The sequence below is a fragment of the Balearica regulorum genome, chromosome 1 (assembly GCF_011004875.1).
Source record: "Balearica regulorum gibbericeps isolate bBalReg1 chromosome 1, bBalReg1.pri, whole genome shotgun sequence".
Classification (NCBI taxonomy): domain Eukaryota; kingdom Metazoa; phylum Chordata; class Aves; order Gruiformes; family Gruidae; genus Balearica; species Balearica regulorum.
Genome location: NC_046184.1, coordinates 30,413,633 through 30,428,527, shown reverse-complemented (window position 1 = coordinate 30,428,527; position 14,895 = coordinate 30,413,633). Strand labels below are relative to the sequence as shown.

Genomic DNA, 14,895 nt, shown 5'->3' with positions numbered 1-14,895 from the left:
AACGCTCAAATCACTGGTCAACTCCAGAAGTGTCATGGAGCAGTTATAGTAGCTCTTTCACACACTGCTGATGTGAGCCTGACTTATCCTTTGGACCATAGGTCCTCTGAGGAATGTAGGTCCTCTCTTGAAGCTACAACTCAAATCCCTGAGCCCAGGTGAGGAGAAAACAGGAGCAGCCCTGTGCCAAGGTGTTTCTTCTTGGTTAACTCTAGGTAGCTTCCTGATGAGCACACATGGGATTTGGTACCTCTTCTGAGGTGCCCACTACTCTGTGCACTGCTTACATGTAAGCACGGCATTATGAACTCCATTTTGAAGACCAAAGAATCTACACGTAGCAACACTTGACTTGTAAATAGCCAACTCTTACATAACAATATGGCCTGAAACATCTCAGGCAAAACTTTACATCTTCATTCGACTGTTTCAAGAATACCCTTTTTGCAAAAGCTCCATAAAATGATCAGGAACTTTGTTTTACCCAGACCAAACAGATTAGCAAAAAGCATCTTACAATGACTTGCAACTATGCATGGGAGGGAACAGTGCCAGTTACTGAATTAACCACCACATATAACACAGCCTTAGACTGTTTATCACGGAGTGTAGTGACAGGACAAGGGGTAGTGGATTTAAGCTGAAGGAGGGTCGATTTAGATTAGATGTTAGAAAGAAATTCTTTACTGTGAGGGTGGCGAGGCACTGGAACAGGTTGCCCAGAGAGGTTGTGGATGCCCCCTCCCTGGAAGTGTTCAAGGCCAGGTTGGATGGGGCTTTGGGCAACGTGGTCTAGTGGAGGGTGTCCCTGCCTGCAGCAGGGGGGTTGGAACTAGATGATCTTTGAGGTCCCTTCCAACCCAAACCATTCTATGATTCTATATATTCCTCATAAGCCCATAATCTAAATAACTCCCTGTCTTGACCTGTTTAAGTGGAGAGATGTAGTGGCATTACAGAAGAGGAGAGCTGGCATATTCATGTCTGAGCCAGACTAAGGACTATGAGAAAGCCTGGAGAATATTTGTCTCAAGTTATTCTTTTTCTTAAAAAATTTCAGCTGTAATGTCAGCCACTGTGTATAGAAAAATTAATGAGTGCAAGGAATGGTGCAATAATCAGAACTCTTAGCCATCAGTCACTGTCCTAATTTTTCTTCTGTGCAGGAAACCAAATTAGCTGACTGTTCAAAATGCTAACACTTGCCCTTTACAAATATTACACAGAAAGAGAGGAAAAAAACTATGGCATAGAACTTTTCGAGTACATACTTGGCATAATTAGAAAGAGAGACTACTCTGGGCAATCCTTGTGACTTTCCTATGCAAGCTACATTAATGTTTAATATTTAACCCACAGCACAACTTTCCCCCTTGCTTTTCAGTGAGTGGTAAAGCACCTGCACAGACGTACAAAACTTTTTTTAGTGTATTTTAAAGATTAATTTCAGAAAGATGATACTCATTTCAATGACCATATCTGAACAGATGGTCAAAACTTCAGCCTGCTTGGAAACAGAATTAGTGTAATCGAACATTTTAAACAAACAAATGGCTTTCTCCTTGAACAGTGAGAAGCAAGGAAGTTGCTTTTGGTTTTGACAGTTTTACGTGGACCTATTCAATTTACACCTCCTTGTTTGGAAGAACTGCTGAACGTTAAGAGTGGTAGGAAAAGGAAATGCTTAAGCCGAATAAACAGTTATTACTGCAATTCCAAACCTAAACATATATGCCTGCTCTGGGACTGCATGGCCACATCACTGTTTTCGGAACAGTCAGTTTCAAAACTTTTATGAAGAACTGGTTTTAGTTGAAAGAAAAAAATTGCCTATAGTGCAGGAGGAAAAACACAGGTATGGCTGAGAAAGTCCTCCCTTGGCCTAAAAAAGAGCCACAGATGCAAAGCAGCATTTGCAAAGCTTTTGCAAAGTATTTTCTACTCTCCACTACAGAGGTACTAATTAATCTGAATATTTGTATGCAATATACCTACATACATCCCCCCGCAGGTGTCTATAGAAGCATACATACACAAAGAACTCCAAAGAATAGTGTTTTGCTGTGGAAGACAAATTAAGAAATACTAATTAATCTGAAAAAGATCTTGGAGTACATGAAAGCAGTACTATGGATCAATGTGTAAAACCTTTATGTTTTGAAAAAATTGACCTTTTTTTTTTTTTCCCCCCAACTCTGCGTTAGTATGTAGAGTTTAATGAATTTTAACTAAATTTAATTCCGGTTTTGTATCAACAATTTAAATAATGACAGGCTTTTTGCATTTTTATAGCCACGAATCAGCTTGCCGTGATTACTGAAATATACTACATGTCTCTTTAATGAGTCTGTCTTTTAAAAAAATGATGGAATAAGAGGGAAATTATAATAACTAGCTTCTAGAACTAAACTTCCTTATCAGTTAATGGTATCCTTTCCTGAACTTGCTAACAACTTTTTTTTTTCATCCCCACAGGAAATCTAACAGGTAAAAACATCCTTTCCCCAAGCCAGTTCAAAGATATTAAATTATTCTTACTGATTGTGTCAGATATTCATCTCTGAATATTGAAACATATAGTTTCCTACAGGTACATTCTCCTGTGAGGTACTGAATGCAATTCTTAGATGAACTCATTCACAAAGACACACTGAGGTAAGTGGACAAGCTCAGAAAGAAAACTAAGAGATAACTATCACTTTTGCAATCTACTAATAGCGGGTTTCAGTGTAAAATAAAGAAAACAATAAAAACCAGATAAGGAATAAGTTATATATAAAATAAATACATAAAATTCTACATATGAAGTAAATTAAATAAAATGAACACATGATGATGTCTTTAAAACATCAGTTCAGGATTTTTCCTGGCTTTATATATCATATATAGATTACTGTCTGATATCTATACAGTAAATGGTCAGAGAATTAAACCTCACCTCTATTTGTTTTGAACAGTTTGCCTCTCTAAAGGGAAAAGTCCTGCCAAGCTACTCTGACACAGAGGTCCAAATCCTCATATTTTGGGAAGACACAAAGTTTCTTGCCTTGTAAGAACATTCTCCATGTGGTAAAGAGCTGCACCACAGAGTATAACCGGGCTAAGATACAGGCTTTATCAATATGGAATTTTCTTTTTTTAGGACTTAACCTAGGAATGTAATCTCTCTTCTGGTAATTGATGTGTTAGATCGGTGGTGATTGCAAGAAAGCTCATCCTCTTTGGAGGAAGAAACCTAAATGTTTCACTTGCACACCTCACGTTTTCATAGCTATTGCATTTGCAAGCTCAAAGTAGTGCCTTTAGAGAAAAAAACCAACTATTGGTGTTCTGCTAATTCCTGTTTAACCATGTCAAGAAGAACATGGTTCAAGATGTGTTTCTCTGTTATTTGCCTTAACCCTTCCCAGCAAAACAGATTTAACTCTTCCCCAAAGCAAGCCATAATAATATTTAATGCATAAAAGACAACAAATGAGTCCTAGACTACTGAGGTATCAGAAATGACAAAGGTAGAAAATCTTCTGGGTACAGGCATAAGTAGATCAATTTGGCCATTCTACAAGTATCAACAGGGATGCGTCCAAAGAGTTACACCCAAAATATCAGGAGATTGGAAGAAAGGCCAAGAGGAAAAAAAATACTGCTAGTCTTTATCAGCATGAAAACTGTCATCTGTTTCTTTTGAGACACTCAACATAGTGTACTACACAGATGTGGAAGTAAATACGGAAAAATAGAAGTAAGGCCTGAACCTCCACTAACTTTTCAAAGGAGCTAGGCAGAACACTGCTGCTGACATCTTTTAACATCTCTGTAGTTGTTACCTACAGGAACAGCTGAAGTTTAAAATCACTGAAACAGAAAAAGGTTTTAAGCAAGCTATACCAAAGCCTCAATATAAAGCCATTTAAGACATTCTATCCACGCGTGATCAGTAAATACAATATATAACCTGCATTCCCTAGAGAGGCAGGTAGAAACTAGATGCGTCAAATACATCTGAAATTGTACTGAACATCTGTGTTTGGGCACCTTAAATCAACCTCTGCATGTCTGATGTTTCTATTTTCAACACTATACCAAATATATTTCCCAATTTTAGCGAAGACATAGCTTTAGTGTCAGTTGATTTCTGCAGCAGTGGGAGCTAATGTGTTAGTTGCTCAGGCCCTTGTAGCACAAAATGCCTAAAACTCCCATGCTAAACTACTCTCACTTGTTTCCAAGCAGGCTCCTGATAACAGAAGATGTTATCCAAGACGTGCCCTTCTCACTTTTAGACGTTTGAATAAATATTTATTTCCTGTGTTCCATCTAGTTCCAATGTGTTAGCTAGCACTGCAGCTTGCAGCGTTCATCATCTTCATCTGGGAGACAGAAATCAATTATTTTTCACAGCAGCAAGCCTCAACTTCACATTAGGATGTACAGTTTACTCCGCACATTAACATAGTCTAGTGCAATGTTTATTTTCCCAAGAGGATATTAAAAGGACTTCCTTCTGGGGACTGACTGAGGGAGAGTCTACTTATATTTTTGTATTTTAAAGAGACAAACATTGAGGGCAAAGAGACCAAGATGCTGATCTGCACATGACCCTTCAAATTAACAATGACTGAAATTATACTGTGCAACTGTTTGCCTGAGCTTCCTATTATGGATGTTGGGAGCTTATATTACTGCCTGATGTCATCAGTTTCTCTGCGGTCTATGAAATTTATATTCTATTTGTGTATAAGCCACACTCCATGTAAAATTTAACATGTAATTTTCATTACTTTTGTAGCCAAATCACCTCGTATGGACTCTTAATAATGAAACTGGATTTGAATAAAAACCTAACATTTTTACAAAAGGAAGCAAACAAAAAAATTGTCATACAGCTGAAAGTAGATTTAGTTCCAAGAAAGTCCCCAGGAGTCCCTTACATGGCATTAATTAACTGTTTAATTACATTAATTCATTTGGATCTTCTGGTTAGGCTGACCTAACCAAGACAATGGGAGGAAAATGGAAATTATGCTACCCGGTCCCTAAGTATTCGGAAAATGAAAAACATAAATTAGAGCATCCTTAAGATTGCTCCATGAATGTCATCATCTACCCAGAGTATCAAAGGTCTGATCAATCAGTAGTAGGGAGAGCTAACTGTTCTGGAAGGGACCACTATGGAGGCTCACAAGGGAAAGGGTAAGCTCTTTTAGCAACCAGAATGAAGCCAAGTAGCCAAGACCCAATACTTCTTACTCAGTTCTTTGAGCTGATATATTTATAGTACAATCACTGGAACATTTAAAAAAAAAAAAAAAAAGTTCTAAGATCTCTTCCTTTATTTTACAGCATCTCAAAATATTTATGCATACCCTGGTGGTTTTTGCAGAGCCTTCATCATTGTACTGTGTTTACCTTGAATGCCTTAGATGGTAAAAGTTACTATTTCTACTGAACTCCATGGGCCAGTACCCAAATAGCTCTCAAGAGGGCTTCTGGTGTGTAAATTAACACTTCCTAGAATTCCTTAAATCTCTTCCATTTTAATTCTTTTATTTTAAAATTAGTTTATTTCAAATTTAATATTTGGTTGTTTCTATGTGTTTCACTTAGAATAGAAAGAAAGAATGTCAGGCTCACCATCACAGAGCAGTTTTTTCTTCCACATAGCAAATAACTATGCTGTTATATGCTTTACGAATCCACTATCACTTGGATTTCTGCAGCCTTTTTATGCTGCATTAAGAAATGGAGGATTGAAAGTGCTGAATTAGCAGGACTTACATAAATAAGACTTAACAGATAAGTGATAATCTATTTGCTGAACTGCCCCCAAAGGAGAAAAAAAAGGAAAAAAATAAATCATTTTAGTAAAGCTTTTTCCTTTATAATTACTTATAAAGTATAAGGCAAACTTCCTTCACAGACATATTGCCAGCAGTAGGTCAAAGCAAAACTATATTTTAAGATTCTTTGTCTCTAAAAAAACCAAAATTTAACCAACTGTCTTCATGTAAACGAGCAGCTTGTAGAGAGCAGTGCTTCAAGATTTTTTCCTTAGGAAGCACTACTTGGAGCAACACTATTCCCTTCAGCACCTGCTGGCCCCTGTACCAAGCACACAATTCGAGTGCCATATCTGCAGGCAGCCCCGGTTAACCTTACCTGGGTTGGTGTACAGGTGACTCTCTACGGTTTTCCCAATACTCTGCAGTTTAACAGCTTGAAGGGACTCATCCCCATGCATGACTGTTGGCAAGCTGCCCAGAGCATCGTGAACCAAATTTGCCACTTCTCTCACATCAAAGAGCTTCAAAAGTTCAGAGTACACCGATGGGAATGAACTGAGAAACACAGCCTAGAGGAAATGGGCAAAAAATGGACAGTCAGATATTTCAGCGCAGTTTTGACATTTCTAGAATTTAAATAACTATAGAAATGTAAGTAACATATCCTCACATTCATTAACGGTCTTATACTTGTGGCTATTTTTCTTTAAACATTATCTAAGGACTGTTCATTTCTCTCAGGACAAAGTGAAAGTAAAAAGCTCAACTTAGAACAAAAATATTTATACTTTACAGATTCTTCATGATCTATGTGTGAGAGGAAATTTTGAAAAGGATAACAGAAGCCAGCTGACATCAGAACAAAAAGATTTGAATGGAGTTGTTTTCATTTGCTTTGTTTTAAGGTAAGTAATACAAGGTCTCCACATCTTCCATTTTTCAAATTATGGACATTTTTATTTTGCAGTGAGACAGCACTTGCAATCTTGATTCACTTCAACAATCCTAAAATATGGTTCAAAATTCGTTGGTCAGTATAATGAATATGGAAGCAAAACACTGGAAGAGAAAGGAGGGCAATGCCAGAGAAAGGAAGCTAGAACTGACATTCCCTTCTTCTTCTCCAAATCTACCTGACTGAGAAAAGCTCCTCATACCTCGACCTCCTTCACACTGGTGTCAGAACAGATGACATAAAAGGTTAAAGATACTGAAGAATAATTCCAAATGTGGTTGTTGATATCATTTTATCTTTTCACTCCACCTGCTTACATGATACGAGTTCTACTCTCTCTACTCTGTTCTCTCTGATTTCCCATTTTCTTGGAAGAATAATTTTCTACAGAGCTTCAAATATTAATAGGTCTTAAACACCTTTGGTTACAGAAACGGGAAGAGAATGGTATATCTATGAGCTGTAGGAGCTGGTAAATCTATGGCACTTAATGGAGAGACCTGTCTCCTGTGTGTTTTGCCTCTGTGCTTTAGCACTACTCAATTTTAGTAGTCTCAATTGAAATAAAGATACCAGCTGAGTATAAAACATACAGTTCATCAAGACTTAAAAGTTTTCTGTAAAGCATGAAAACTCTTGATAGTCTTTTGTACGGCTCAAATTCTTCAGTTCCAATGTGGTTAACTAAGCTATAAAATGCCCAAAGCAGAAAAATTACTTTATTTGTATCCAGCAATATAATTATTATAATTATGATATAATTATAATTCAAAATTAAATATTAGATTTAGGATTTTCTTTGCCAAGCATATTTAGAAGCTGCTGGTATGAAAATTTCATACTATAGGACAAAAGGTATTTTTGCTCTAGCAAAACCACATTTTCTTTCCTGGGAATATAGGTAACAACATGCAAACATTTTCTATATCGGATGTGGAAAGTGGCAATAAGCAAGACACACTTGAAAACTTACTTGTAGTTGGGATAAAGCACTAGCTCCTTTGCTCTCTTGGGAAAGGAAGAAGCGTACTGACATAAGAAGTTCTTGAATACAGCAGCGAAATTCCTCCTCATTTTGTCCACCAGTGGCAATAGAGAATAACCTTCGAGACTGAACTATATATTTAAAGATATATTCCTGTGCCTACAAATGTCAAAATCAGAGATAACTCATAAAAATGAACCAACTCATCTTTAAATAGAACACACACAATGATTATATCATTCAAATAATGACAAGGGTCTGAAATAGAACAGCATGTAATTCAATTTTGGCAAATCTTTCTATTGAAACACTAACATTTCAAAAGCACATACTCAGAGATACTCTTCCCTTGCCTGTCATAATCTCTACAAACCAGGGAACACTTGTTTGTTTTACAAATGGAAAACTGCCAAATCCCAACACTGTCCCTCCATCCTTGCATGTCTTTGGCTACAGAAACATGTATTGCATAAACATATGAGGCCAACGTAAGAAATAGGCTCAAATTTTTGAGCTGTTCTTGGAATCTCTCTGCCTGTTAAAAGTTGTTTTCCTGTCAACTGTCAACCAGATAATACCATAAAAGCTTAAATGAAGTTGCAATGTTGGAATGTAAATTGAAAATACAGCCTTATCAGCAAGACACCTATGTTAACAGCAGCATAGAAAAGCACAGAAGGGCAACACGTTGATATTTTATTTCCAGACTGTAGCACCTATCCCAATGGGATTACTGTGTTGTACAACTTAGTGTGAATCCACACTGTGCTCCGTTAATGGTACAAAATAGGGCAACAAGAGCAACCAAACCCACCATTTTCAGTAGGATTCTCCACTGTCAGGATTGAAGCATTAAATCAGAAGGAATGTCTGCCATTTAGATGACAGATGTTAATACCATCAATGCAATCTATATTTGATTTCTTAGACCTAACTCCTACTCATGTATATCCTCATTCAGTAAGGAACACAGAGCTCCAGACTCTAATGGTAGTAAGCTCCATTGATCAACTTATTGACAACAGAGAAGGGTGAATAAAATGACTGCACTGAAGATCTCTGCAACTCCCTAGCATTAATAGTGTATTTCCATCATTTATACATACTGTGGTTCACTTCCTAAGTTAAATCTGTCAGTACTATATGATCATATCATTCAAATATATAATTGCTTTTGAAGATTTTTATTACCTTTAGTACTTCCTGTATGTGCCCATGCAGCTCCACTTCAGTGACTCGATCAATATGCCACTTTAGTACTTTTATAAGATCTCTAGAAAACCACATCAAAAAGTATTATAACACAGAAATTAAAGAGTTAACTTCACATTTAAAATGTGAACATCTGTCATATGAGAAACACTGACAAAATAAAAAAATGTATGCCTAGATTTTGTTAATCACTACAGGCCCAATATTACACTTAATTTTCAGTCTGCTGAAAGCCCCCTAGTAGATTCTCTTACGAACGTGAAATAATACCAGCATTACGTCTACAACAGAATGATTGTGACAGAGATACATGAGCTCAATTAAACCAGAAGAATCCCTGCCAGCACAGACTACCCCTGCTATTCCATGCACTGGTCTGCAGTCTCATTAAACTGCGTTGGCTTTAATGGAAGTTTAGCTAGCAAATAAATACAGCAGAGTAAGTGGTGCTTATTAGTACACTGCTCTACACAGATAGTGAACACACTTGCAACTGGATGATGTTAAGGCTCTTATGTTTTTCAAAGTCATTAAAATAAAGAAATCCACTGAAGAAAAAGATTGAAAAAATAAGCCAATGTTAAAGCCTTAGCCAGTAACCTTTCTGATAACTTAAAGTTATTTTACTATTTTTTAATGGTCTAAATCTAGGCATTCATGTAAGCACTGCATTTTATTTCTAATGATGCAGTTTAATTTAACCTAATGATTGATTCTGCTGAATAAACCAATAAATGTCAGTATTCAAATCAGATAGAAAAAGTACAGACTTCACCTGTATGCAAGTGCTCCGGCAAAGTGACTTTCAATGTAAGTGTCCATTACTGGCTTGAAGTGGTGAAACTTGCTGTCCTGCAGCAAATTTATTATGTGAACCTAAATATGAGGGAAAAAGACAAAAAAAAAAAAAAAAAAAAGCTCTTTGTTTCTTTTTTTTTTAAATGTAGTTCTTAAATAGTCTTAAGCATCATCACAAAATGAAACTTACCAAACAATCAAATACTTTTGATCCATATTTTTGAGAGTTTTCATCTAAAATCCCAAATAAAGTGTCTAATGTATCTTGAAGAAACTGATTAGAGAGAATAAGAGACAGTTTGTTATTAAATAGGTATTTTTGTGACACAGAAATATCTTATTTCCCTCATATTATCTAAAATGATAGAATGGTAGATACCTTCACTATTTCTGAACCATCAATTTCTTTTAATTTTGAGAGGCAACCTGCAATTTTGTCTGGGTGGGTTCTCCATTTCAGAAGGTCAAGCATATCTCCTGCAAAAACAAAATGCAAGATTAAAGCTGGAAGCAAAGCAGCATTTCAGAGTTTAAATTCTACTATTACAGTCCACTCAGCAAAACTTGGCATCATTAAAACAAAAGAAAACATCTCAAGATTTGCTATAATATGATCTGCCCAACAACAAATTTTCATTCCATCCCATAATTGCTCCACCAATAGAAACATAAGAACACGGTTCTGGGTCACTAAAATTAGTCTCCTGTGGCAACTGTATCATGCAGTCTTGTTCAGATATTTGTCAACTGCCATCTTAAGAAAAGTAATTATTTTGCTGTCTCTCATCCCATTGAAAGATGCCTTCCAGAGCTGCCATCTGACAGCTAGAAATAGTCTCCTAATTACTAGTTTGAACATATTTAAAATACACATTTTCTTATGTCTTTTTTAGGGAACAAACACAATACCTCTAAGATCCTGCTTTATTATTAAGCAACACAATCTCTTCCAGAAAATAAACTCTTCTGAGCTAAAAACATACCTGAGTGCCTTCACACTTCCTGCAGTTTTAATTCATTCTCCTTCAGCTTTCTTGATCAAAATGGTAACTACATTACAGATGAGATTATATCACTGTTTCCCATATCATTAGCAAGCTTGTATGTCTGCTGTAAACACACCTGACATATATGTTCCAGAGTTTAGAGGGTTTTTAGATACATCATATTGGTGACACAAATAGGTTTAATATTGTTCAGCTCCCTGCCTACAGCAGAATCCCCAGGAGACTCCATTAAGGTATGATCCTCCCTTTTGTACCATTAGATTTCACCTAATTTCTATTCTTTCTTATTAATTATTTAAATCAAAGTTACCTTGCTTTATCTGTATCATATTTTGATTTTGTTCCTCTCAACTGATGAGCCCTTTCAACTACATAGCAGCAGCAAATTTTATTAACAGGCTCTCTAGTGTCTCAGGTTTTAGTGAAGTAACCCCCATCCCCACTCCCACCCCTTTAAAGAAAAGATCAATCCCAGGCCTAATTCTTCAGATCTAGTAGTATTTTTATTTCACTCAGGAAAGAAATTACTTCCACTACAGTGGAACTTGCTAGTTCCCTTTTAGCCTTTATTTACCAGTTTTAAAATTCTTATTCTAATCTGTATCTTTTCTAATTTCCCATGTGGTGTGTTATTGAAGTCCAGATGGTTTAGATCTGCTATGTTTCCTCTGAAGAATAATAGTAAAAAAAAAAATTGAAAAGAAAGATCAAGAAGTTTATTCTGGCATGATATGACTTTGATAAACTCATCTTACAGCATATTCCATTTAGCTACATGTCCGCTTTTTCATCCATGATTTCTTGTAAATACTTGCGTAAAATTCATCCGAAGGTGATGGCCCAGTTAATATATCTGCTCTTCCACCTGTCTAAAATGTAGGTACTATATTTATTACTCTTAGGTCATGTGTTATTGCTTTCAGCTTCAGAGATGTACTAAAAAAAACACCTCGCTATGAGATTGGGAATTTCATGTCCCATACCATTCAATATCCAAAAATAGTTTTGCAAATTTGGCTTGGCTTTTCAGCAGTTTTCACTTGATCCTGACCCTTGCTGAACTCTGACACGTTGCTGTTATATTCCTCCCTTCTGCTGCAGGTTCTCTGGTTACTCCTCACATTTTCTGCCCGTGACCCTCTCACTCAGGTCTGCAGCACTCCTTTCAAGTTGTATTCAGTAAAAATTCCACGTTTTTGAACCATTGAATTAAATAGATCCCAAAGCTCCTTTACATTCAAGTTTACTACTTCCATGTTTCACTAACCAGCTTTTCAGAATTTCTCAAAGCCTGGCTGTTCGAAGCAGAAAACCTTAACGACCGTCCAGCCCTTCCATCAGTTTAAGCTGAACTACTGTCTAGTCGACCACTGTCCAGCATTGTCTTAGAAGGATCCCGTTCTTCTGAAATGTTCTCAGTGCTTCTCAAACTAATAAGCTAACAGCAAGTTTTTCTCTTGGTTCAGCACAATTATTTGGGTGCTTTCCACCACAGACTGTTTTCGCGCTCAAGTAACATTTGAGCCACACGCATCTTTGTGTCATTTCTTTCCCAGTTTGCTCCAGGAAAGCTTCTCTCTCCCACAACAAGAAATAATGTGCTATTTCTGTCTTTAATAACATTAAATAAATCTCCATCTATATTCAAATCTGGCCAGTGGTATAGCAAGAACATGTTATTCCACTAATATTTGGCTGCCTTAATTGATTTTGGTGAGCACAAATTGTTTTTACGCATTTATACGTTTCTTTTTTGTTTTGCTTCACTCTGTGCTAGTATGGAATGGTTTGAATTAAGAGAGATGGTTGAGCTGCACTAAGAGTGCTGAAGGGTCCTGTATGTGCAGCAGAGACACATCCCAAAGATCAAGGACAAATGACAGGTCTTATTATTCCTTCCGACAGGAATTTTGAAGAAACAAGCATTACAAATCCAATGAACTGCATTTGTCTTTTGGATAATTAAATGGACTTTTACACTTTATTCTGTTTAAGCCTCAACATAAGTTAAGGAATAGCGAGACTAGCTGAAGCTGTCAGTTCATAGCAGGAAAACCACTTCTTTACAGGTTTGCTGGCTGAACTTGGTGGAAGATAGTTGACACTCAATATTAGGGATTTGTTGGGGATTAAAAAAAGAAAGAGAAAGCAAATGTAAGACACTCACTTCAAAGTACTTATTTCAAGGGAAATGTTAAGGAGGAAAGACATTGCTGAGATAACATTAGCAAATAGCCCAAGCATAAATGACACAAATAGAAAATCTGACATGTGAATCACAAGGGGAAGGGATAGCAATTGTGTCGTGTATTAAGAGAAATGAAATATAAAACTGTCCCCAAAAATAGGCCCACTAGGAAAACATCATTTTGGAAAAGGAAAAAAGTCAATGCCACTGATAAATTTTGCTGAAGAAGAAAAATATTTCAAATGCCCTCTCTTAATCATGATCAGATTTGTATATTTAAAATAGGTGACACCTGACCTCCCATTTCTACCAAACAAAATGTTTCCCTTCTCAAAGTCCGTAATTTAAATCCAAAGTGCTAGGTTTAATAAAAGGTTTAGAGTTACGTGTATAATGAAGTGGTTTGGGATGATCTTTCCATCTTTCTCCTATAAATCCCAAGACATCAGCAATTGGCCTGGTGTAGCGGTACTGTACTTCAAAAGAAGAAAGCTGAATTCCAGAACTGGCAGCCTGAATTCCTCTTCCAACAGGCTGCTTCTGTGGTTTCCAACAGTCCCTCCAAACTGGGGTCACTCTGGAAAGCTGCCCCTTGTTACTTTTGGTTTATTAATCACCAATTTGGCTTTTTTTAAATGCAGATGGATGGATTACACCTCTGCCTTGCAATAGACGTGCAGTACGGCATGTTGCTCTACCGATGAACAGCTGCTTACTGGGGATGTGCCGATCAGTGCTGAGAAACGAGTGGATGCCAACTTGCTAAAATATTCTGACTTGCTGGATGGATCCTGAGTCTCTGGCAGGCAGAGATCCCTCCTATATGTCAAAAACTAAGTAAGACTGTATTGATAACTACTCAGTAGAAAAATACTATGTTCTCTCTCACTCTTTTGGGGTTTTTGTTAAGATAATGAAATACAACTGTCCAGCTAAGAATGTAATGTATAAAAGCTGGTATATTAACTAACATTAATCGATTAACTATCCAGGATCAAAAGTCAAGCTAAGGAAAAGATAACTGGGAGACAGATTAGATAAGCACGCGTTCTTGTGAGATACGCTGATGAACGTGGAGGCTCCCCTGGTTTGAAGGTCTCTGAAAATTGTTTGGAAATAATCCTAAAAACCTCTCCAAAGTGCCCGGGGTAAGGAAGTTATGGATCTCAGTAACTGGGAGTCAGCCTCCTTCCCCCTGTCCCCATAATTTTTATATGCATGAGAGCTGATGGCATGTGGGAACAATCAATGAGAGAATGACAGCTGAGTAAAATTTCCCAGCAAACTGGTAAAGCTGTGGCCTAATTCAGTCACACCCTTTACAAGTCTGGGTTTGGGGTCCCCTCCCACCCCATGGCCAGACCAATAGCACAATTTTCAATTCATTTCCAGCATGGACATTGTTCTTTGTAGACATAGGCAGATCTCTGAGAACTTCAGAAAAATCTCCAAACTTAAAAACAGATTAAAAAATAATAATCAATTTTCAAAAATACTAATACAAATGTTTACTAAAAATTAAATACACAGATCTTTTTAATCTTGTATTTTTAACAGATATGCTACATTCTCTCAGGGATAACTGAAGTAATGCTCACATGACCAAATATCCACATGCTTTGCTCTATGTTCATTTTCTGAGCATGCAATAGGTTTTGGCAAATTTTTGTTTAAAAGAATGGGGATTTGGAAACTCACCAAGATGAACTTCCCAAAGAAGATCCTTGGAGAAAATATGAGCCTGTCTATTGAAAATATTTCCACCCTCTGAAGTACTGCTGAAATAATTGTTAACTCTTTCAGAGCTGAAAAGGGGATCAATATTATTCAGATATTCTACACCCTCTTACTCAGAATATGGTTAAAAATTAAAAAAAAAAGGAACTTTTATGCCCTATGCCACACATCTATTTACATTAAGTACAAAATAACTCCTGCACTGTGAACATAAATTAGTATTATAACCC

At 36.7% G+C, this 14,895-nt stretch overlaps 1 protein-coding gene across 2 annotated transcripts in view; it reads right to left on the bottom strand.

Moving 5' to 3' along the window:
- DOCK4 (dedicator of cytokinesis 4) overlaps positions 1-14,895 on the bottom strand; it is a 259,671-nt gene that overhangs the window by 75,831 nt on the left and 168,945 nt on the right. For both annotated transcript variants that reach the window (XM_075744140.1, XM_075744149.1), the window contains exons 18-23: positions 10,113-10,210; positions 9,924-10,007; positions 9,711-9,811; positions 8,915-8,996; positions 7,712-7,882; positions 6,160-6,352 (exon numbers count right to left, since the gene is read on the bottom strand). In XM_075744140.1, the coding sequence (XP_075600255.1) occupies positions 6,160-6,352; positions 7,712-7,882; positions 8,915-8,996; positions 9,711-9,811; positions 9,924-10,007; positions 10,113-10,210 (729 nt within the window). The remainder of the gene's footprint in view (positions 1-6,159; positions 6,353-7,711; positions 7,883-8,914; positions 8,997-9,710; positions 9,812-9,923; positions 10,008-10,112; positions 10,211-14,895) is intronic.